The 26,165-nt window shown below is 38.2% G+C and overlaps 3 protein-coding genes across 3 annotated transcripts; 2 read left to right on the top strand and 1 right to left on the bottom strand. All coding sequences in view use genetic code 11, as the record gives it.

Annotated features, from left to right (window-relative positions):
* Nucleotides 1–9,088: 9,088 nt before the first annotated feature.
* Nucleotides 9,089–16,713, top strand: EGR_02495 (hypothetical protein; the record flags this gene model as incomplete). The annotated part of the gene is made up of 3 exons (XM_024491744.1): nt 9,089–9,160; nt 16,313–16,418; nt 16,529–16,713. The coding sequence occupies 3 exons, from the start codon at nt 9,089–9,091 to the stop codon at nt 16,711–16,713; spliced, it is 363 nt and encodes a 120-aa protein (XP_024353895.1).
* A 314-nt stretch (nt 16,714–17,027) lies between these two features.
* Nucleotides 17,028–18,592, bottom strand: EGR_02494 (Polyhomeotic-like protein 3; the record flags this gene model as incomplete). The annotated part of the gene is made up of 2 exons (XM_024491743.1): nt 17,028–17,429; nt 17,516–18,592. 2 exons carry the CDS (start codon nt 18,590–18,592, stop codon nt 17,028–17,030), a joined length of 1,479 nt encoding a protein of 492 aa, XP_024353894.1.
* A 4,671-nt stretch (nt 18,593–23,263) lies between these two features.
* EGR_02493 (hypothetical protein) lies at nt 23,264–24,010 on the top strand (the record flags this gene model as incomplete). Its single annotated transcript, XM_024491742.1, has 3 exons — nt 23,264–23,435; nt 23,776–23,846; nt 23,885–24,010. 3 exons carry the CDS (start codon nt 23,264–23,266, stop codon nt 24,008–24,010), a joined length of 369 nt encoding a protein of 122 aa, XP_024353893.1.
* Nucleotides 24,011–26,165: the final 2,155 nt, after the last annotated feature.

Genomic DNA, 26,165 nt, shown 5'->3' with positions numbered 1-26,165 from the left:
CGTATGTCAGTCTGCTCAAAAGTTTTTCTGTTCAATTTCTACAAAAGCTCTTTTCGTAACAATGTTCGTTCTTCTTTCATGTTTTGTTTGGAAGACAAATGGAATGTTGTTTAGGGAGTTGTCAACTGTAAAAAACTTGCCGAAAGTATTATGAGTGTTGAGAAGAATAAAACAGTGTGTTTTGTTAACACAGTTAGGGGATTTTAATAAAAATTCCATGTATATCTATCTGAAATTTGAGAAAAAGGTTTTAAGTTGAATTATGTTTAAAGTAGAGATATGCCTGCTATTAAATTTTCCTTACTACCTCGACCTAATGTTTTGGGATTTTACATTGAACAAGATTTGGTACAGCTTAACGAATTGTATTAAGACAAGTTAGCTTGAAAGTCGCCCTAACATTTTCCCTCATTTGTTTTATATTTTGTTACCCTTCAGCCTTTTACGAGGTCGCGCCCTACAAAAGTATTTCCATGCAGCAGACATAGCAGGGTTCTTACTGATTTACTTAGCAAAATACTACGTACTTATGATTCGTGTTCGCCGTGTTCGTGTTCCCTTGCAATAAGGAAAAGGGATGCCTAAAGCCGAAGTTTGGGAAAGCTCTGTCAGCTATTACTCTGCCTTATGCGGATATAATGCTAGTAGTGCAACACGTTCAGGTTCTAACTCAACTTATTACTGACATTTAATGGTAAATGGCACTTAACGATATGCATCGTACGTAAGTCCTCAAAAATAATGTTCATTCGTTTTGTTTTAAGAGAATCCCTTGGTTCCCATTTATTTGTTCTCTAAATGAAAATTAATCTTACGCTTTTGAAATGATTCAAGAAAGTTATAAATGGTAGGAGAGAGTTTTCCAAACTTCAGATTATGAAGGAGGAACAGATGGCCTAAAACGCATGTCGTTAAAACCCACCCCGAAATTTCCACACATCCTTTTTTTCTGTTGCAATAGTTTTAATAAGAAAAATCTTGTTTTTTGAGAGGAAGACAAAAGTGTTGTAGGTAAGTCAACCAAATGTAGAAATTCAAAGCTGGCATCACGTCAAATTTACTGAACTTGGTTTGAAACTGAGATGTTTTGAAGCAAATACCTGATTTATTAGATCTTGTTGCATAGCCTTAAATATTTGTAGAGCTTACATCGGTTCCTTACAGTATGCAACAAAATGTCTCGCTTAAAAAGTGGTAAATTTATGCGGATGTTAATCTGCTATCTAGAATGACTCAATGACTTATTTCAAACCTGCAGTGATGTTACACTATTTAAGGAGAAATTTTTGCATGTTCCATAATTCTTCCTCTTTAGAAAATACGTTGCTCAATTTGAGCTATGATTTCAAGTTATTGGTTTTGTGCATTTTAAGCCGAATGCATTTAATTCAATATTCCAATGTGTTTGGTCATCAAATGTTTTTCCGTAGTCATTTTGGGTGGGGCAAATTCGCAAGACGAGTGCGCGTAAATGAGCATAGGGAGAACACTGCCAGTTGTAACTGGTAGAGAGTTAACCTACAGATTTGACAATTAAATCCTAGAAGTTGTTCTTCTAAGATTAATTATAAATGGCAACGAAGTAAGTAATAAATAATGAAACCCCGCATTTTAGGTGAAAAATATTTGGTAAAATAAAGGCTTTACTGGCCAAGTAGTTTCACTTAGAGTAGTCAAAAATGAGTCATAATTGCATTTGCAGACTTAGTTACCAAAAACATTTCAAACTCATCATCAAAATGAGGATTATGCTCGTTTTCTATCTAAGATTGTCTTTCATAAATTGTCTCATTTGGGAGATTATTTTTAACTATTTATTAGCCTCCAAGCCCCGACCCCTCGGTGTATATAATGAAACGCTGAGAAGGACATCACCATTTATGGGCTGCAAATATTTCCCTTACACTAACCACTTCTGTTCAGCCACTGTCTCAGGCCCAATTCATTAACTTTTATTGGCTTTCATGTGCTTATTTATACCAAATCGCAAAAATACTTGCAATCATTTTATTAGACTTATCTGAGAATAAAATTTATGGATGAGTAGATAAATAAGTCACTAGGTAATTTTATCTATTTTGCATAATGGATGCCTACGTTTTATTTCTATTTTTATTTCCTTTGAATGGATTTTATTTGGGATGTAAATGTGCTTTCAGGATCGTTTAAAATTTAATCACAATTTAATTCATATTGTGTTCAATTTGATCACCAATTCTTTACATTGTGTATACCGGAGTTGGTAGATCGCATGGCAGCAGATCTCTCATATGACTGCATCTATCCAACTATCGATGCTTTCTCTAAACAAAAGGCCCAACAAGATTTGTGCATCCATCTGGACATGACCTGTAAAGACGTTTATTTTAATAGAAAAGTACAGAAATTTATGTTCTCTTAGAGGGATGTGGGATAGGACTACTTACTAAAATTATGTTTTGGGAACAAATCCAAGATTGCAGGGAATACGTGCGTGTAGGTGCTATTCAGTCAGACTTGATGCAGGCACTTGACGCCTTTTCGGGGAGCTTGTTGAGCTGTGTCAAACACAGGATTTTAGTTGTTCAGATGTATTTTTTTTGTCCGGTCAGGATAGGCCATGCCTGGCCGATGATTTAAAGTGGAGACAAGACATATCACTGATCTTCAAACAAATACATTTTAAAACCGCCAGTTAAATAGGTAAACATTAAGAAATATTATTTGTTGTTCATTTCTCTTCTTTGAAACCATTCCATTATTTCTAAACCTAATCTTGGCAAGACGAAGTTGGTATTTGGCTTAACGATTCTCGTAATCAAGTACTATCTGTTATTAGTGGCAATCTACAAACTTTTTGGTCTGACACTAAGGTATTAATGAGCTTTGGCTTCTGAATTTCGCCAAAAAATAACCTTTCCCTTGCTAGAGCGCTGTTTGTTTTAAATGTTCTGTCTTTCTAGGGACTTCGCTCGCTTAATTCTCCAACTGAAAGTGTCTCTTTCGGAGAATAGCAAAAAAGGTATAATTAGATACAAATGGAAAGACGCATGCCTCGCAAACTTTTTCACGATGTTCACTCTGGCTTAGTTTAACCCTTTTTTTAACTTTCTGAAAGGAAAACTGGAAGTTACTTTGATTCCAGGATTAGTGTTTTGATTTGAATTTACTTCATCACTTTTACTGTTTTTGGTAGCTAAGAACAAAAGCATGGGACTTTCTAGTCGTGGCTAGCGTATAATATCATCCGAAGCCAATTATGGCATTTAATAATTAGAAATCCATTACCAAGCGTTTTATGGTAAAAAATGCTTTGAATATGATTCTAAAGCTGCCGTCTTAGTGTCATTGCGTTTATGGTATGCTACACCCGCTAAAACACTTCTACGATTAAAGAAGTATTATGAAGCTATTAAGATGAGAAATCTTTTAAAACGAAAGCAAAAAATACTCTCGTTAATAATAAAGCGGAAAACCAACAAATCTTTACTTAGACACCATGAAGTTTTCTTTTCCACCTGCAAGTTAAGGTTTGCGAATCAACTATGACGCTCTGAATGGTGCTATTTTTATTGTATTCGACAACAAATGGTACAACTTTACCCTTCTACTTTGCTTGCCTTCTATATTGAGGCTTTTTGACTTTTATAGGAAATCGGTGGTTTGTGTACACACGTTGTGCTAGTCAATTTCTATAGGGATGATCTAAATCTTACTAGCACTAAACCCTAGGCGTCATTCGCATGTAAATTGTGTGCGTCGGTGTTTCATATGCGCACCTTTGCGCTATTACTTTCAAACAAAAAGCAGCAAGTTAGAGTGCTTTGACGGTTCTGTTAGCAGTAGTAAAATCTTCTTCCATCTAAAACTTTCTATTTATTTGCAGTGAGCCTCTGACCTTTTAATGCACCATTTTTCATGATTTGACAAAAGGGTAATTTGTTTTGGGAAATAAATGTACTATTACTTATTTACATTGTTCTCTGTTGGTGCTCTTATTTTAGAATATTATGTCATTAAGTAACCCAAATTTGCTATTGGGTAGAATTTGCATACAGTTTTGCCATCACTAGCCTTTGATTGGAATAAACAAAAATCACCCTTAAGCAGTGCTTGGCGCGTGGGTGCGTGTGTGTATGCGAAATTTTCAGGGGCCACTTCATTGTGCTTTATAGCTTTGACAGACTTCTGATTACGTATAACTAAGTTAGAAGTCAAAAAGTTATTGAGGAGTAAAAAATAATGTTCTGTCTGTTACTATGCCTTTCATGGATGAAATGCCCTCTTTTAGGTAATTGCCTTGCACACGTATAACGTGATGTATCATTTCCAGTCATTTGTTGTAAAAGTGAATTTTTAAAAATTAATCAGTTACAAATTGTAAGAAAAAAATATAGAATATTTTGAGTGTTGTTTAAATTTGATGTTAGAAACCCTTATTCATGTGATAAATAAGTTTGGAAAAGTTTAGTAATACCTATTTCGAATAAATCCCATTCCTCTTGTCTCTAATTGATAGGCTTCTAAAAACAAAAATTTCTCCTTTTAAGTGAGCTTGAGCATTGCCGTTGAAAACAAAGATACAACCACAATAAGTACATCAATTTAAGCGCACAACTTATTTAATGCAGGTTCAATGAAATGGGAAGCAGTAGGTCGTAGTGAAGGTCTTGTATTATTTTACCCTGTTGCGGTTACGCTTAGCTAGAACCTAACTTGCTCATATAAGGATTCTCCATTTCTTATTTAACTTACCTAAGATATCTTTCTCATTTCCTAAAAGTACATTAGATGAAAATTCATCCTGATGAGGTTGAAATAGCTTTTTAACGGTACTCTTGAGGACACAGTCCTAGGTTACATCATGACAAATCAAAAGGATCTGTTTAGTTGGTTATTAATAAACGCAGATCGAATAGTAAGATGGTGTCAAAACTTTTTAAATTAAAATTCCCAGTCTTATGGTTTATCAGATTGAACCATGAAAATAGGCAACCTAGCAAATCATGCAAATATGAGGCGAGATTAAAAAAGTGGAAGCTTTGATTAAGTCGAGGCATGAATTTTTTGCCTAACAACGTCACTATAAATCAGAGGTGGTTATACATCAAGGGCTTTGTTTTAATTATTAAGAGTGGTACTTTTATATGCAATAATTCGGTCGTTTGTTTGGCTGATAGGCTTGGCAAAGGAACCACTTTAGGACTCTGTCAGCTTACCTCGGCTGGGTGGCCTGGTGTCCAGGTCATGCCAGTAGCTTCCTGTCGAATGTATGTATTCTACCCCAGTATTGTGCCCTCCTTCGTCTTCAGAAAAGTCTTAGAGTGCTACATACCTACGTTATTATAAAAACAACTGTTGGAAGTAGAAGGCAAATTTGCCCCTAATAACTATCGAGAGGTTAAGTTTAAGATGATTTCACAAGTTCTTCGATTTTAAACTTTTAAGGATTTGCAAGTAGAGGTGATCAAAATCCTTTCAAAAACAAGATATCTCAGTATCAAACCTAAACGTTCCTGTCTGAGGACCCCAAAAATTTTGCCAGGTAATTGGTAACGACCATAATATTCCAACAGAGTAATAGCTGCGTATTTGTGATCAGTTCAGTGAAGAAATATTCACACGTTTTCTCTTACCTCCATTTTAGTGTTACACAAAACTGCAGCATTTAGATAACCTATCAGCCTAGTATTGCTTTCGGTTTGAGTTCAGCATATTATACAGGGTGATATCATCTGTTGCCCTGCTAAAAGAAGTCATTTTTCTTGGGTAGCAGGTTTTGTCTTTGTTAAGTTATTTTTTATATCAGATTGCAAATGGAACACGTTCATACGCGCTTATTTTTTGCCAATTTTTAGCGCTGCCTCAACTGATATAAAAACTAACGGTTGTTAACATCGAGCTTTTTCAATACAAAAACGTGTAAACTTCTGGTCAACCATAAAATTCTACCATACCTGCTGTTTATGGTTCTGTACTCTTCTTTATATTTCTGTGTACACAATCAAAGGTTTTCATTAGCGTTCGACCATGGAAAACCTATTTACAAATAGGTTTGAAATAAATTCGCATGCAACTGCTTAATGCTTTCTAACAAGTAGGTGCTGCCAGTTAAGAATCTTCATTCTTGACATTATAATTGTCAAAAAACGCGGGGTTTTTCTTATCCATTGCCAGTGTCAGTACTTTACTTGGGAAAAAATAATGCCAAATCTGTTCACATAATAGAAATAGAAGTCCATTCCGTCATTTTGCAAGTAATTTAGTTGCTGGAAATCCTAGTGTCCATATCTTGCCAGCTGCCTCGACTTTTATTTGGCGGACTTAAGGTTGCGACCATGACCTTCCCTTGCATTATACTTGGTGACCAAAACACCTTACTATATTGCTTGTAATCGTTTTAGAGTTATTACCGATATTGCGAATTCTTTTATCATTTTTAAAATATCTGTTTGCACCAAGATGAACTCTTAAAGGCTCGGGGCTAAAATACATAGTTTAGAGCCTGACCTCTATGCGGGCTCACGGACACGTGATGCTTGTGGGTTGGAAGTTGGATCGCAATGCATGCACACACATACACACACTGTTTTATTTAGCATGCGAAACCATCTGCATCATCACGACCTTAATAGCATGCCCCTGCCTCTGAGTCATATATAGTTTGTGCGTAATTCAGCATGAATTACTTATCCTATTCCCTTATCAAATAAACCGACAAGCAGATGTTTTTTTAATTCTCGTTTTATCCATGTTATATATTAGTACTATTTATGAAGGGAGGCTTTACTTTTTATTTTTACCACAACCTGAAATTTTGGCCTTTGGGAAAATTTGACGGGAGTTGAACTGATTGCATGAGCCCGTGTTTCAATAGAGCTAGTTTGATAAAGTAATATAATAAAGCTTTAGTTTTAGTCGAACTCTCCTCTGCCATTGGCTGTCTGCATGACACATGTGAAGCATTAGTTGCGACAAATTATTCTTTGATCAGGCCGGTTGCATTAATTTCTACGCTTCCGCTTTCATGTATTTTTCAAGGACCTAGAGAGTAACTTATTAATTTGTAAGTTTTGGAACAGCAGAAAAATGTCCCATTGTTTACCTAAATAATGCTTTTAAGCATTGTCGGGTTTTGGTTCTAAGAATTTTGCCTTGCGATCGTCGAAGGCAAGTATAACAGTTTCGCCCAAATTCGCGTCAATGTTTGAAACAAATATAACAACAACTGGAAAGCTAGGGTATGATATCATCCTGTGGGGAGGGTTATCTTCAAGGTATGTGAGCTTTTATAGTTCAGTCGGTCATATGAAGTGTAATTTTGGCTGATATTGTTAAAGTCGTCAAAAGCGAAGTCAATCACTGCACTTTGCAAATGTACTCTACTTAAGTAACATAATTCAATCTTATCCTCCGCGAACCTTCCAGCAACGTGCCTACGACTGAAATTCAACGAACGTTCCTCTAAAGACCAAAATAAATGTGTTTGCCTTACGAAATGGTTAGGTGAGAGAGGAAATGAGCAAATCCTCCTCTTTTGCTTTTTGCTTGTCACTATGATTGATATTGCCATTTCTAATGGAGACATTAAATATCATTACTTACCAACTGTTAAATAAATATTAGATGTTGTTTTCTAATGCTTATAGCACTCAACAACGATCTTTTGGTGGACTTATTAGTACATTACATGGACTCTCCCATGATGCAAAATAAACATATTGTAGAATTAAGGGACGATACCTAACCGTGAACATGAATACTTTGAAAGGGTGATACAGAATTATAAATATATATCTCTAGCTAACTGTTAATTTCAAATAAGTTTGATTAATAATTTGTATAATTAAGACCAAACTTTTCGTGTTTTGGACACATTTTTGAGTTTTCATCGCCAGTTGCATATTTTACCTGATTGTCAGTTTAAGAGTGAGCCTTATTTTTTTAATGTCTTGTCAATTGTATGATTTTCTGTCAGTCAAGCAAGTTATTCCTTCCACCATCAAAGGATAAAAAAAATTAAATTTGCGTAAAATGTGTCATTAATCAAACCGAAAATGCGGTTTCGGCTAACTTCTGCTTTTTTGCTATCTTTACAAGTATACTGATCCCACTGAACTAGCGTCAGCGCGCATAATTGAGCACATTCCGAGTGATTAATTTTCGGTGCTGCGCATTGAGAAAAGCACTCTAGCTATTTTCTAGCAATTGCTTTGTTGTGGATGCATGAACACTTCAAAATCTGAGCTTATAAATACGCAAAGAATTTAATGGGCTGTCAAATTGTTGAGTTAATGCATATTTTCCCCTAATGGTAAGAATTATTTGTAGGGACGACTAAATGGTCTCTATATCGTTGATCGAATATAACAAATTTGTTTTAGAAATGAGTTAGTGACGATGGATCACCTTTAGTTCCTTACAATTTGCCCTTTATTGGCTTTGTTCACCTTTGCTTTAATGCATAAGCTTCAGCGCACATTGTTTACTAACTATTGAAACCACTTTATTTGTAATTTGTCTACTTTTCTTACAATTTCTAAATATTTATAACTCCGAAATTATTTTTTTATACTTTTGGTGATATTGCACTTTGTTCCAAACCAATGAATTGTTTTAAGCACTGTAACATTTGAGACAAACAAATATATGGTGCTAAACCCGGAAGACGTTCTATTGTTATACGAACAATTCAGTCCTAAAAAATTCATGACGTCTTGATTCTGATACAAACATTGCAAATGGTAATAATTAGCCGTACCCATTAGTATAGCACATGACCGCTACCATATAATCGCTACTCGGACTTGAGAAAATAAGTAGCAAAGTTGAGTACGCGCTCATTTCAGCTCTTCACTTGAACCTGTTAAAATACAGGTAGCTCGACCTCCACATCCTTCTTCTATCCAAAAAACTAATTGTTCCCACACGAAGTCAGTCCTTAAATGAGTAGCACCAATACAATACCCAAGACATACACTCGATATCTAAACAACTAGACGAATCTATAATCTACATTTGTTCTTTGGTTTTGTGAAGTGTTTTTTTAGTTAAGGGACTGAAGTTATAAGTTAATTGATTCACATGATGCGTATAAACAAATGGCGAGATGCGTTGCAATGAGGCTTTTGTGAACACGCGGTATTACTATCATGAAGGGTTTGCCTTCTGCGGTGAGAATGTGGGGCGTATGCAAATTAGTAGTGAATGCAGGCGCTGTCTGCCCTGTGATGAAAAATTTGAGGACAATTATAAAACATAGTAAGGAAATGTAATAACTCTATACGACTTAGCATGAATTAGCATTGTTAAACCTCTGGATTTGCCATTATGGAAGGATTCCCTTGGTGCGGATTGCTCATATTTCTGGTACCTTGGGAGTGCCTAATTAATATCAGCTTTTTATGTAGTTCAGATGCATTTGAATTTTCACACAATAAATCTATCCTAACGCAAACAACTGAATTAGTTTGTTTAAACACAAACAAAACCCTTGTGAGGAACAGCACCATCACGATTTCACAAAGATATCTGACTGAATACTTTGCGTACGTCCCAATGTGGTGAGTGTCTCAAGTATTGTCTTTTTTCCGCAATGTAAACACTGTTGCTATTACACAAAAATGAATTTAAGATATAAATGTTCTATTTACACCTTAAATTGATTAATTGAGTCCTGTTGTGCTGTTTTATCTGTCCACTTATTGTATTTACGCTTCATGGGTTTCGAAATATTTCTGCACTGTTCATCAATCGACGGGAATGAATATTAAATCGCGATCCATTTAGCATTTTAAGGACATCATTTTTAACAGTCTTAACTCATAAAATGTACTCTACCAGAAATCACCTTTACAGTAACACATGATCAGATATGGTAAATTTGTCTTATGCTCTACAAGATTTTAAGTCCATTTAAACGTTTGAATTTTCTATAGGTTAGTTTAACACTTTAAGCACCACCAAAATGTCGCCCCAACATACCACCTTCGGTATTGATGCACTCCAACGACAATCTTATGAATGAAACCTGCACGGAGGAAGGAATTCGTTATAAATTTTTTCAAATGGTCTCATCATGTAGCTTGGCAAAATAAGTGATCATAAGGCAAACAGCGGTTCACTGGGGCTGTTGCAGTGCGATATGTCTTGTTTACAGAATGCAATGTTGACTACAAGGACCAATGGTAAAATATTTGCAACAACCTATTTCGTTAATTTAAGTTTAGTGCTTCATCTTTGCACATTGGCCTCGGTTTAAAGTATTTATGGAATGCGTGAGCTGAAAATGGGATTTTTTTTGGAAGTAATGACAACGATACTTATTAGAAAGGAGAGATTCTATTCTTTGGCGTCGGTTTCTTTTAACTGTTTTAGTCTTTTCATCCATTTGTGTACCTATAATGTCTATTTTGACAGGTTAACCATTTGAACTTCCATAAGTGTTTTTGTCCTCTTGTGCTAATGCTCCGGCATTCTCTGATCATTTGACAAATGTCAAAAAAGGCCTGTAAAATTTCTACAAATGCTCACCAAAATACGAGTATAAGTAGGCAGTCGGGGAGAAAAATGCACTTTACAGCCCCTGTTAGGTGGGAAATTTCAATAAAGCCCTAAAGCATTCTATTTAACTTTCTAATAATTTGATAAACTTTTAATTTTTGTGCTCTTCTAGACGTATTTTTAATTTAAAAACTGTTAAAACTAGGCTTTAGGCTTTTTGGTATTTTTGCCAGTATCATCAAAACGCTGGTTGCTAAAATTTCAAACCAAGTTTGTCAAGGGCTTCAGTATTTTAATGTGGTGGTAGCAACGCCAAAATGCGGTTGGGTCATTTCAAGTTGGTATTCTCCACAGCGAATAACGCAATAGCGCAGATTAGATCTGAACTTTTTTGTAGGGCTATTTGGAATGTTGAGACACGAACTCCTCGCCTAAACATCGTTTATTGCATTATTTTCTTAAATGCTTCTTAATTTTTTTACGGCTTAAAATGTATTATTTAGCAGAGACTACGATTCCAAATTCGATTCACTTTCTCACTACTTCGGTTTTTTTCATTTTTTAAATTTGTTTTAAAAGAATGATGTGCTTACATTCGTGACATTATGAACTTATTAATATTATAATTTCTCATTGATGATTCTAGCAAATAGCTAGTGGTAGAACCACCGTCTATTCATATTATAGACTAGTGGAAGGCGTTATTGTAAGACAAATAATGAGTTATGTGGTAGATTTCATTTATAGACAACGGAACAGCCCAATCACCCATTGTGCTAAGCTGTAGTTTGCGTCACAGGTAATGCATTGAAAAGTTATATTTGTTTTATTTATTTTCAGCAGTTTATCGTCATGCACACCAGCACATTGTTAGCCATGCGACACCCACCCAATAAATAAACAATTTTTGGCTTATTTTTGGTTGTCGCATGATCCGAGAAGAAGGCTAATCTGGACACTACTTAATCATCAGCTGATGATATTTTTATGGTAGGCTTTAATCTGCGCGCATCACTTTGCAACTAAACATTGTTTCATGTGATTCGCTTTGGGTTTAAATTATGATTTATTGCCGTCTGCTTCGATGAAAATGCTATTTATTCAGTGGTATAGGAATGTCCCTCAGGTACAAAGCGCCTCTGCACTTCTACAACCAAATTGGTACCCAGATAAATCATCAAGCCAGTCGTGCAAATAGCCACGTCGTCGAATCATATATTAACAAAGAGTGAGGCTTACACGTTATCCACAAATGTCTTGAGCACACGGAAATGCTAGCACCAGTCAGTCCGAATACCAAATCAACATGTAAAAACATACGGTAGAGGGAAAAACCAAAACGGATTAGCATTGCGAAACCTCACTGTCAAATTCATTCTTATCAGCATCATCGTGTGGGAGCATTTCTGACTCATAGCACTTTCAAATGTTGCAGCCCACAGGGGAGTATCGTTCCATCAAATAGTATTGTAGGGGATGGTTTTCATGGCAGTTTAGGAAAAGAACGAGCAGATTTACTGTTCACTTTTTCAGTGTCAAAATGACTAACCATCTAGCAGAAAATAACTTGGATCTTTACTGTAATCTTCTTCTTTAAAACCTCACAATATTCATCTGATGGTTTTGAAGAAAGTTTTCTCGCATTTATTCTGAGCTTAGGCTGCTGTTTTTTGTTGCAGACATGCACCGAAGACTGGACATAGACAAATAGAAGTATACTTTAATATAGATTTTGAATACGGTTCCAATTAATTATTTAGACCCTATTGAAACCATTATTTAGCAGTATTAAGTGAAATTTCGGCATTCGTTCAAAAAGTGCGGAAAAAAAGCCTAGTTTTTATGCTCCTCGATTTTGAAATCTAACACTCTATAGGATCCTGATCACCTTATTTGTAAAATTCACATTTGTTTCCCTTGTGTTTTAAAAGACCTCCAATTTAAATGACGCAACATGACCGACTTCAAAATATGATGTGAGGAGCTTGGCAACACTGTGAAACAATGTGTTACATTTCTGTGAGACGTGGTGTTATAAACCGGATTTTCAAAAACCTGCTGCAAAACTGATTTCACCGTGATTCTGGTTTATTTGGATCTACGAAATGTGTACATGACAGCCTTCGTGACAGTGTGTGGTGCATTAATTTAACTGTCGTAGGCGGTACAGGAGGGGCTATCCCATTATCCATTAACCAACAATCATGACTAAGTGTGTGTAAAGGCAATCACATTAAGGAGAACGTTCATCTCTTTTTTGGAATTTTCAAATTAACTATTGCATCTCAGATCGTGCATTAACTGACACATGAAATAAAAATTGCGTGAAACTGAGAAAGATTAGTATAATACCATTCTTAAAACAAATAGCTAGGAACAGACAAAAAAAGTAATTTTAGATCTCTATTTTTGGGAGTTCTTTTGTTTTTGGCCTAATTAACATAAAATTGAGGAAGAGAGTAAATTAAGGTCGGTTACTTGCTCTTTATATGACTAAAATTCAGTCGGTTAGTTTCTCGAGGAAGCTTTTCTATGTACAATTGCAATCTGAATTACACAAAGTGTAAAATCAAACACTAAGTAGGTGCGTGGTTGTTGCAATTTCCGAGATTTTACTCTAAGTTAGTGTGCTGAAATAAAATTATATTAGTTTCCCAAAATGACTTTCCCAAGCAATAAAATTAGTTTCTATGATGTCAACATAACCCCGAAATACCTGAAATTTTAGTTCCCTTGTTTACCACCATGATTTTGTCTGGAAATTGATTGGTTAGATAAACACCGAGAATATCGTGTAACAGTATTCCATTCATTTAAATCCAACTCAAATAATAAGCCAAAAAATAAGAATTGTCAAATTTACCCTCCCTAAAAGCCCTCAGTAAAACTTATCTGACTTGACAACAACTGTTAGAGCGGCCTACTGACACTTCAGCACGAATTGCAATATTTTCTTGGTACGGAACTTCCTCAATAACCTCACGATAGATGCTACTTCTTACTGACCTGAGTGCTGCTTTGTCAGATTGTATACTCCCTAAGACCATTGACTTGATTTCTTCACTTTCATTATTTTAAGTCAGTAAAATATTAGAAGCTTTTTTGCTTACTATGTAGAGGTTTTCCCGAAGCAATTCATTCATCATATTCTGTGCTGAACTTGTGGACTAAGAGAGGCTCGATTCTTACCCAATTGCAGTACCAGGTAAACTCATTAACATTCGAGACAGAACTGGTTATCCACTTAATTGTGTATTCCATTTCGACAGAAAGCCAAGCTAGTTGGTGGTGACACCAGATTTGTAGAGCATCCCTCTGCGTTAACAGAATCCCAACCAGCACACTTTAAGATTAAGTCCCTCAATTAAAACATGAACACTTCTGAAGCACAGATTTTTTGACGTTCTAGGCTACTTAAACCTCTATTTTTAATATAACTTATTTAAGTTGTTAATAAAGCAAAATACTGTAATACTTATGTTGTTTAAATGCTCCTTTCAGAGAGGAGGTGGGCGGCAGTCGAATTCAATCTCGTAACTGAGGTTCGGTCAACATCCCCCAAGCCAGAGAAGCGTCTCGGTGTTCAAATCTCCCCAAACTTTTATCCATCCCCATTTGCGCTTAGCAATAAATATGTCAAAATCTAATCAATCCTAGTGTTCTAAGGGTATGAAGGCCAAGGAAGAGGTGATAAACTCCTCATATTTAGGAAATTTAAACAATAATATCTTGTCGTAGCCGGTTGAATTGTGTTACTAATTTAAAAAAGTGCTCAAATAATAGATAATATCCACATTATTTTATAGCGCTAATATCTTATTTTATAGATGATATTTTATGATTATTTAATGAACTCATTGTTACTATTCCCTCCTCTTCTTTACTGCAACAATTCCTTTCATCATAATTTTAACTCTTTTTAGCATTGCTCTGCTTATTGCGTTTCAATGAAATAAACTAGTTAAACATTTTCTAATATAGGGGGAGTATGACAACAAGTACAAAATCTGATGATTTATGCCGGGTTTTTTAATCTAATCAGACGTGTTTTCATGTCTGTACACCAGTTATGGATGCGTTAAACCTAAATTTTTCCTGCTATTCTCTACCATAGACAAACTCAGGTGTTTGTTTTGAGATTTTAAAAGGATTAGACTTCCAATTTCACGTTGGCTTTCATCTTTTACGGGTCTGAAGGGGGAGTATTTCAATGAGGCTGACTGTCGAGTTTTTCTGATATTAACAAAGTTGCGAGGCAAATCTTTTCCTTTTGAATTTCTCTGTTGTGTTTTCGGGCCATGTGAATGTTATTTCACCGCTATCTTAGACTAAACCATCAAAATTTAAAAGGCGCTGATGGAAGGGCTAAAGCTGTCAGGCTTTTATTTTTCGAGGAATCCTAACAACAGATTTTGCACTCTTGTTAAAACTCCCTTGTCACACGACGCATACTTATCATCCATATCTGCAGCGAGAATAATATTTTAATTCCCAAATCACTAAGGTGTTTTTCGACAACCTTTTATTGTAAACAGTGTTGTAATTATTGAAAATCTACCGAGGACTTAACCGAAAAACATTTTAATCAATTAATATACACGTATGCATATAATATAGTTATGCTCGATACCGAACTTATCCATGTTACAACCCAATGGTGGCTTATTTTTTCTGTGATTTATTGTGTCTGTCGGAATCATTCTTCTCAAGCATAATGATTTAAGCGAAATGCCCCAACACTAGTCTTTGATTGTCAATGTTTGAAAGAGTTCCCAAGTTTCCTAGGTTAAGAGAGTCCACCAGTGTTTTCATCGGCAGTAGGATCGAGGATTTGTTTTCAGTTAAGGAGATAAGTAGTTTAGAAAAATCATGCTAAAAAAATAAATAACACATCAGAATATAGTTAAGTGGGGTTGTATATGCACGTGGTTGTGTCAGGAACAAACTACCCAGGCTACCTCAGGAAATTTAAATTGTAGTAAATTTAAGATATGGTTACTCCAATTTCGGACACTGCTAAAATAATAAGACATTTTAAAACATTGCCTACGCTTTGTCGAATGCCTCAGTGCTTTAGAAGCCGCATTTCAGAATAGATAAAACCATCCCATGAAAACAGTAGGGTAAAAATCTACACGCTTTTCTGCAAACTTTGCACACCGAAAGAGATTTTCGTTGGTTTGGATGAAATTCAGTTTAGAAAATATTCATTTGTCTTATTTATATTTTGGGAGAGACGGCATGAATGGGATATTTTAATGTGCCTTCAACTTAAATCAGATATTTGTATAATTAATGCAAATGTATAACAAATTGATTTACTAAATATCTGTGATAAAAATGTCACAACCCGCTAACGATGTGGACGTTAAAGATCCTGCCTTATGTCCCAAGGCCTGGCCTATTTGCAATGGCCGAGATGAACACAGCTTTTTTAATGAGAAACATAAAACCTATTTAAGGTTGTAAATACATAATTGGTTGAAAAGTCAGTTGTTTTGAGTACCCATTGCTTCATTCTGAATTATTTTATATCCCATTGTTTGGCTTTTAGGAAATATATAATTTCATTTCATGGAAAATAATAATTTACTGAATAACCGAAGTCATGACTCAAGTGCGCATAGTTGTCAGTAATATTTTTTATTAATCTTTAAAATAATTTTCAATTTACAAGATAAAAGTACCCACAAGTCTCTGATGAAGCCCTTCTTGCTTTGTTGCTCGATAACCTAATTGTAATGAATAAGGTGAAATTCGGCTGGTGCATAAATTGTGGCGACATGAGACCACTTTAGTTTACTGCTTCGAAATTAGATTTTATTTTCAGCATACTTTCCTGCACACGAATGACGAAGCCCACCGCAGCGGGAATGCCGAGGGTTTCGACCCACTTGGCGATTGCACCGACTCCAAAAAAGTTAAGTTGGCAGTTGGTAAGGGGGGCCGTTACTTGAAGGTGCGAGGATTCGCAGCCTTTCGTCTATATTAATTATCATAGGCCAAATATGAATCCCCAGCCAACGTCCGGTCCTCTAATCCATAGTGGTTGACCCACACGACAGGGTGAACCAACGACTTCTAAGCCAAAATGGCTCGGGCCTCTCCCTTGACCTTACTAGAATTTTCGTGCCTATTCCGTTACAGCACCTCCACGCAAAATCCAATCTGCGCGATGACGGCAGCGCACAGAGAATATCTAACGCCTCAGGCGTCAGTCATAATCGTTAACACCCCACTGTTAAACTAAGCAACGAAAAAACGGACGACCGAGAAACGACGCCACCATAATCACCATATAAAACTTTTATTTGTGGCAATCGTAATATACAGTGATAAGATGGCTTGTAAAAAGAGCAATAGACTTAAGTATTAATGCAGTGGCACGTGGTGGTGGCGGAGGAACGGGGTGATCGAGTATGTAAGAGGGAATGTATACTTGATTTTGTAGACACAAAAATAAGGAAGGTCACTTGTTGGGAAAAGTCACCAGCCACCGGGTGCCCCTACACCAGCTGCGTACTCACTTGCCATTTTTTCCAGCACTAGTGACTGGGCTTTTCCACATTTCCGACAGCCAACGATGGTGAACCGCGTCCTCCAGGCCCATTCACGACGACTACTCCCACAGAACCCGGCGGTGGCGGCGGTGAGCCAGCAGACGGCGCCTCCTCCACAGCTAGATTGTTGATGGAGAAAGCAGCGCTACTGCCCGTTGCCGAAGCTGTCTGAGTTGCCGACGCCGCAGTGAGTGGTGGGAAGCAGGAAACCACAGTGGCCAACATTGATGAGTGGTCCGCAGTCAAATCGTTATAAGGAATCGAGAGGAAGGCCTGGCGGAGAGTCCTGATTGCTCCGAAAATTTTCACAGCCGGTCCGAGTTTCAACTTCAGAATTGACATGAGGTCGTGCTGTTCCAAGCACAGCAACGCAGCACCATCGACCTCCTAATGCAAATCAAAACGGTGGGCTTTCGAGTCACCAAATGAGTGAATGGATGGGGACGCATTAGAGTGGACCTAAGGCGACTTACGTTTTCAACGAACGTCCGAGCTAAATTTTGACAGCCCGGCAGTGTGGCAATGAAAGACCCAACCATTTCCGCAGTCCAAGCGTGCGGGCCGGGGTAGCCGCCTGCCCTAGTGGCGCTAACTGCCGCCTCGGCCTGTGGAAGCAGCCGACGAATCAGCCCCGCCTCCATAGTGCCGCAAGCAGCAGCCGCTAACTGCGTGGCGGGGATTGGTGGTGGTGGCGGAGGAGACATCAGCGCAGCTGCCGGACCCGCAATCGCACCGTTAATGAAGGGACCGTTGTAGTACTCCATGAGGACCGGAGCTGAGGACTTCAACGTTGTGGTCGACAGAGTAGCAGCAGCGGAAGGAGCCATCTGTGTGGCTGTGTTAGCGGTGCTGCTAGGTATGCCGTTGACTCCATTAGTGTGCCCGTTGAGAAGGGTGGGAGATTGTGACGGATAAGAGATGATTTTGGGGAAGAGGGCGGCGGGAACTGTAGGGGAGTGGAGCTTGTTTGAGACTAAATCGTGGTGTAGCTGCTGGTGATGTGTTTGCTCCGAGGTGGTAGCCCCTACAGCAGACCCGTTGGGTGGATCTTTCACCTCAACACTCCTCACACCAGTAGGTTTATCCGCGTTATTGGACGCAGATATGTAAGCCTTCGAGGGCCGACCAAGACGCGGTTTCTTGGGGTGGTCTAAGACACCCGACCCACTGGAATCACTTGGGAGCAGACCATTAGTTTCAACCGTGGAAAATGATGATGGGAGGCCCAAGCGCGTGTGCGAGGCACCGCCCACTTGTGAAGGAAAGGGGTCGAACGTATACTTTCGCGGGCGCCCTCGCTTTCGCTTGATTTGTGCAGTCGCCGCGGCCACAAACCTCACTTCGGTTGAGCGCTGATGCTGTTCATCCCCGTTGGACGCAGTAGCCGGGGAGAGGGCGGCCTCAGCGCTGGGGGTGGAGGATACTGATGGGGAGGCGGGTAGATCCCTCAATTTTACTTCAGCCGAGGGCTTTGATGCGGAGAATGAGGGATCATGCGACTCACCTTTGTGTTGCACAGGTATAAGACCGATTTCAGATGAGTTCATCATCCCGTCTGGACTGTTTTTGGGAGAAAGTAGAAGCAGACAGTAGTCAAGAGTGTAAACATAATTATATTAAGAATGTTCGCTTTAATTTCGCTCACACACCTCGCGCACGCAGACACAATATGTGTGCGTACGCGTTCGTGCATGTCCGAATGGAAATAGTCCGCTGATTGGTGGAATTCGTCATTTATATTAGCATTGATCTAAATTGTACGTAAATAAATTGCCTTTGAAATTTCATTTCAAAAGTTAATTTGAGCGACCAAATGATATAGCGATAATTGCCGACAAGCATAATTTAATGCGCAAAATTCATTCAATAGGGCATTTGTAATATTATAGGAATAATCACGCTGGGAAGCCCATTAAAGCTTAAATAAGCCTGACACTTAAGGAAACCAAACCTATTCTGAGATTTTGCACGACTCATCATCCCAAAATCTAGTAGTAAATAAAAAATACTATTATTTCCATACGATTAGTGGGTAATACCAGGACATCCAAATGGAAGCTAAAAAATATATGTAGATCCGAAAGTTCGCTTGTGTGATAGCAACGCAAAAACTTTGTAACGAAGGGGAAAATCAAGGCACCCCAACAATGAGGCCGTCTATTGTAAACACGCGTACCATTTAAATCAACTTGAGATGACTATACACCTGTGTACGTACTCCTAAAAAGCGGAAAACGCACGAACCAGTAACCTGTTTTGGCAACTTCGCTTAGTTTTTGCAAGAAAAATCTCCACATACTTAATACCGCTTTATTGGAAGGTCATCGCGCGAAAACTGAGTAAATAAACGCAATTTAGCTGTATCAAATCACAATGGAAAGTTGCTGTGATATAGTAAGCAATCAGAAAAAATAATCATAGTATGTCTCGCCCAATGACATGCAAAACTATGGATAAAAAAAGAACCTGCAAATTCGACCCGAGATAATATCACAACAAACACCTAGCATTACAGCCTCACGGAATCGATGTACAGTTCACCCCATAATTAATATTTAAATGAGAATAAAATTAAAATGCCTAAATTATTCCCAAGAAAGAAAAAGTAGTAAGGTTCGCCAAAAATCAAAGGGATTTAGCCCAAGTATGCTCGTTATTGTGTTCGATATAAAGTAGATCTTGAGGTACAACTAGCGGAATTGCTGGAAACAAAGCAATACAAAATGTACTAGGCATGTCCAAATTCAAATTTACCTTTCCTTTTTTACTGTTCTCGGCGATCTATCTGTAATAAAAAAGCAGGCCGTCAGGAATGTCGCAGCAAAGTGGCGGATTAAAAGTGGTTTCAATTTACTCGTCACAATTGAACAAAATTCACTAAATATAATTTCAGTTTATGGCGGTGTGCGTGTGTGCACATCACAAGGTCGCGTGCGTGTGTGTGTGCACTGGTGCGTGCGTGCTGGCGCACGTTTGGCACACTCGCGTGTGTGCACGCTCTAACGCATTCACGCACGTACGCACGCGCGTCGACTCGAAAGTGCAGGCTAAAAATCAATCAACGTCCGCACGTCAGCCGCTGATTGGACGTAGTTCAATGCGTGGTGCGCACAGCTCACACGATAACTGCAGAATAAGTTGACCAATCAAAAATTAGTGCATGAATGAAAGCAAAATTCTGGTGGGCTTAAAAAAAAATAATATACACGCACCCACACGACCTAATAACCGACCAGTAGGTATACGACAGAGCGGTCGGGATTCCTAAGAAAATTTTGAAAAAAATTACCAATAAGAAGCAAGTGAGCCCAACATGCCGGAAGGGTATTTGGTAAAACAGTTACTCGTCGAGTACAATGTGTAGGCCCAACGAGCACGGTGAAGCAGAACCCAGCGAAAACGATCAAGTCAACGAGGATGAGATCTACTCAGATTAAGAAGCGATTGAACGTCTGTTTAGTCCAACTTTAAGTCATCAAGCACCTTTCTTATTGGCTGACTTAATCCTGTGGCCTGATACAAGATAATTTTCACGTGAAAAAAAGAACGTGGCCAAATGCAAGATTCTGCAGATAGCAAAATTTCATTTTAGCCACGCTCCTGATCACTAATCCCAGGGTCCAAAGAATATTTAGGATTTCGCGAAACTCACCCAAGATCTTTGACTCTAAAAAGTCCTTCAAATAAATCATAAAATGGTGGGTATTTTGGTTGTAATGGCAAGCATTTAAAACCGGCCTGAAAACCACCGATGGGAAAAATTTACTGGATTTCTAAACAACTTCGTGGCTGGTAGTTTAGACAAGATCCGTTGACCAAATTAACCTGCATACAAGTGGAAAAGTAATTTGGCCGTAATATAAAATGCCTAACATTGCTGATGATGAATGCAATAATTGCCTTGGCAACGAGGAAAGTTAAAGGTAAAAAAATGAAAAGTAACCGTTATTTTTCAATAAGTCACCGATTATAAATCCAAGTGCTATGGCGAAGATTTATTCTCATTCAAACAAAGTTAGCGAACGATCGACGGTTTTGCTTGGACAAGCGTTAGCGCTCGCTTGGGAAAATAAATTTTCTGATTGGTTGAGCTGACTTCTAAGGAGGATTTTTGGTTAAAGGTCCACTCGTGCGTAAGTTTAAGTAGTTGCAGAAAAATACATAAACTATGCATGAGTGCTGTTTATGTGCTTTTAGTAACGTATTTTGCCGGTAGAAACTTAATTACCACAATGGTTGGTGGACCAAAAAAGTCGAAAAGGATAAACAAAAGCTTGAAGCAGCCTTGCACCATTACTTTTCGATTCCAAAATATATAGTGCGATGTCCAACTGGAAAATTACATTTCTTGTGAAAAAACCTGAACTTGAAAATTTAGGCAACCTCCTGCTAAAAACACTGACACCAAGTACATACATAAGCAGCAAAACCGTGATCTCACGGTTACACTCTTGTAATGTTTTGCCTAAATTGCTGCGAAATCTTCCTAACTGCATGGAGAAGATCGAGTTTGGTTTCCATATCCCCAAATCTACCACACTTAAAAATGCACATCTAATCTATGTATGCGTGGACTTCTTAAGCAAGTATATCCAGACTTGTGCCGTAACAATAAAATTAATAGGGGGAGTGCTGTTCATATTTTCGGATACAACTAATGCGTAAAATTCAAAATAACTAAAACGAAAGTAGCATTATAAGTTGTAAAACCTGCGTTTTATTGAACAAAAGGCTCTGCCAGCTTGCACAACACTAGTGAAGCATCACCCAGACAGACCCCCGACCTACAGAACTTGCCAACCCAAATCTGGACTGACGTGGATTTATTCCTCAATCCGTCAACCCCGATTATTAAAATGAGTCATAAACCAGTCAAAGACAACCGCGCGTAGTGTGCGCGCGTTTAATTGTATCAGCCAATGGAAATTCACCTCGTGGTGGTGACTCAGACACGCTTGTGAAGGTTGGACACATAAAGCCCTTTGTTAAAAAAAAATAATAATAAACTGCAGCCAGCTCGAGTCACAAAAATACAATTTCATTTGGCTTACCCGTTATCAAGAGATTGGTGTCAATTTTACGAAAGTAATAACTATAACGCAATTAAAAATAGTAAAAACGAAAAAAAACACCGAGAACAGATAATAGACCTAGGGGGATAAAGTTTAGTATTTGAGCGAGGCACCCTGCAAAGGTATTTGGATGGGTGAATATCGTACTAACGAATTAAAAAGGCGCAATGCCATGTTGGCAACAATGACTGAAAAGAATCATGCGCGCACGCAAATTTCACACACAAATTAACAAAAAAGTGGAACAAGTCTTTGGACCAATAAAAAAATGCAGTTTATGCTGGCGAATTGAGGTGCGCCTTGCCTATTTCACCGAAAGGATAAATTATACGCACGTATGCACAATTGGATAGATCCGACAATTGACTTCCAAGTCATGTACAAAGAAAATCAACTCCGCACTTCTTTCCCGAACACTTCTTCCGATCACAGGGGCCAAGGGGGAATAGCAACAATCACTGAACCACAGATCGCATTTAGAGCAGGCTAATTTTCGGCAATGAGAGTGAGCTGAATAAAAGGCGGGAATGATAACGAAGTCGAAAGAACAAATTACAGAGTGCGCGTTCGCGTGCAAATGAATAATGCAGTCAAATTGAAGGGAAATCGGATTAGGCGGGGGACACCAACCGATACCAACAAGAAAATCAGTAAATTCACGTTCATTCTCTATTGACATTGTGCAATCCGCATAAGGCTCAATCGTACATTTAACGGGAAAAACGTCAACAAACTGAAGTGGGAAGTGGGCAAATCGCCATCAATTGCTTCTACTCATGTAAAATAACTACGTAAAAGAGCTCTTACGGCTGTGTCGATCCACCCAAACACCGCTTACACTAGAAGGAATTCATCCCAATCGTCTGCAAATTAGTCTTGGCACCAGCCGCCAAATGCGAAAGGAACCCGGTTGAAGCTGTATGCATTCGGAATTGGCAGTGATCAACGGGGTCATTAGTGCACAGATGCAACAATTTAGCACTTGATAAGTATTTAGTAAGGCAACTGCATTACTAAATGGTAATGGTTCCACGCATCACCTTACAGTGCCAAAGAAAGCACTACTGGAATACTAGATAGATCTCCCCCTTTTCTGATTATATGCACACTCAGTAAATCGCTCTTAAATTGTTTATTTTACGACTGAGCATGATCCGACTGGCCAATCAGAATTCGAAAGAGCACGAAACACAACGCTGGCATAACTATTTAAATTTCCAGTTTTGCAAAAAAGGCTTTATTCACGAACGCAAAATTATGAGGCTTCATCCCACACCTAAGCTGACCATCAATTCAAACAACATTGAGCGAAAGAGTGGGGGTTTGGCGATGGTTTCCACTTGCCAATGCACTTTTTCTTGGCCTCACACACATGCACGCGCAGAGAGGACTCCACCGAGGCTGGAGCCTACCCCTGACTTGTCTCATCCGCAAACGGTCGCCTCCCTTAGTGGGGATGTAAGAAAGGGAATCAAAGTATTTACTAATTCGCATCCCCACAGTTTGCGGAACAAACGCTTTACTACTTCGGAGGCCCGTGCGAACGCGTGGTGAAATGCAATTAAGGAACTCTGTGTGAAATTTTCATGCATTCATCAAAAAAAAAAACCTTCAATGGAGGCAACAAGTTTACGCCATTCATTTTTAAAAGAACTACAAAGGACACTGTGATAAAATTGAATTAACATTAGTGGAAAATCTATGGTTTGGGATTCGAAAAAAAAGATATGGGGTAAATAGACGATGGACAGATATGAAAAAGAAATTTAGCTATCATCTTCTTTAAGGAAAAAAGGAAAAACGACCCACCTAATCATGAACAGAAAAATTGAACTTCCAGGTCATATAACATTTTATTTAAAATTAAGAGGTGGTCATACATGCCTATTCATTTGATTATAATTAGCTGGTTCTACTTAATTTCTATTAAAGGTAATTACTAGCTGAAATACGCAGCAATCAAAATACACAGGTACTCGTTCGGGAAGTTGCAGAGTGAAGCAGGGGGCAGTTAGCAGACGAGGGGATGATATGCTAAGCTGAAATTTTACACTTATATGCCAACCAAATGGAGATCAACAGGCCACATAACTCACTGTCGGGAAACACGAGACAAAAGGAGGAATTAGAGTCACGATGTGAGACTGAGATGTGCGCACAGGAGGTGACCCACTGTCACAAATATTCATTAGCCGATGGCATGGGGTGGCCGCGGCCATAGCCAATAGGACTCATCCGTCTCGACGATCACGTGGGTCCTGGCGACACGCACGCACGCACACTCACACATTGCGTGACGCACACAGACAGCGGGCGAGCTAAGCGTTGCGATCGATTGAATGACGTGTCACAGATGTCCCCTAAACTGCCGTCCTCTCTCACCCGCTTCTTTAGCCCAGCTCAGGCCACACCAATGTCCTGCTGCAAAACTCAAACGTGCAGCATTACCCCCAGACAGTGTAATGCGATCAACAATTGGGGACGTCGGAAACAACGACTTGACCAGATGGGTCGTGATAAAATGAATTTGCCTTCAGAGAAAAAAAAGGCTCCTTAATTTACATTTGACAGAAACCAATTATCAGCCGAAAATTGTCTATTTACTCCAATTGAGTATTAACTGTTGAGTGTGGCTTTGAGTAAAACATACTAAAAACACTAAAAAGTCATTTTTTTTAAGAGTTGCTCGAGAGCCAAATTTATAAAATACAACTTTGAGATGATGGTAAAAGTACCGTTCTTTTCCTCTTGACAGACAGTTCTACCAATTGGTGAGGCGTCAGATGACTCCGAGATGTCACTTTTGCATGGAAGTGACAAGGCTGTGTTCCACCACCTACCAGGGAAATGTGCTTCGGTTAACTCAAACCTAAGCAGTTTGTTCTACATGCGTACTTAGTTCACTTCGAGTATGCTCTTGGCTCGGCTCAAACACTGGACATGGTGCCGTTCTAGCAACACAAACGATGCATTTATTAGGATCTTATTAAAATTAGTAATTAAAACGCTTTTAATCAATTATTGAAAAAATTTCGTTCATTGCCATTAATGAATATTTTAAGGTCCGAGTTTATCGCAATGTTAAATTGGATCCAAAAATGCAACATATTAACATGGGGATTATGCTGGAAGATATTGATGCCACAAAATCACTTTTGACACGTTGATGCACTGGGCTAGCTAAAATTAAGACTGCAGTCATAAAATAAACGGTAAGACATTTTATGTGGCTTAGTGAAGAAACTTGATGCCTCGTTTACTTCACATGAATCGGTATGTACTTTTGTAACCCTTCCAAATTAAAAGCAGTAGTAGATCTTCCAAATTTACAGGATGAATGAAATGTCTGAAGTGCTCAATGATGGCAGTAAAAAGTTTGCGTTTCCCACTTTGGTTATTCTATACAAACTAGGGTAATTATGTTCAGGATCTGAGAGCCTACTTCTATGATTATCAGAGGACTATTACTGTTCATGAATTCCTTATTCATGTGTTACCAGCAAACAAGGCATACTTCACGAGTCTAAATATGAATATGCAACTGCAAATTAATCATTTAAGCAAATTTTTGACGCAAAAAAGATGAAGAAATTTATTGCGATGGCCCACAAACTTCGAGACAATTTTAATGAATAGATATCCATTAGCAGGAATTTCCTAAATTTACTTTTGACAATATTTGCAGCTTTATCTAAAGGATACACCTTTTTGAAAATTAATTCAGGAATTCATACATCTGGACAGGATTCAAACGATTTGATCTAACCTACCCTCTTTACGCACAGCAATTTATTTTTGTTTGTTGAGTTTCTCAAATATTGTGACGAAGTCAGGCTTATTTCCAGGTTATTTACGTAAAAAATAAAACTCACATAGCCATCTGAGTGTAGACAGGTTGGTAGTCAGAATATTGCCGGTATTTTTTAAGGATTTTGGCTTCAAGGCTGGAAATGACCTTGATAAACCGGACCAATAATAGTTCGCGGCTAATTGCGTTGGCCGATGGGTTAATTATTTCTAGATATGGCACCTGTCAAACCTGAGGGGGCTA

This window comes from Echinococcus granulosus, assembly GCF_000524195.1.
Source record: "Echinococcus granulosus chromosome Unknown EG_S00011, whole genome shotgun sequence".
Classification (NCBI taxonomy): Eukaryota; Metazoa; Platyhelminthes; class Cestoda; order Cyclophyllidea; family Taeniidae; genus Echinococcus; species Echinococcus granulosus.
This window is presented reverse-complemented; position numbering and strand designations above follow the sequence as displayed.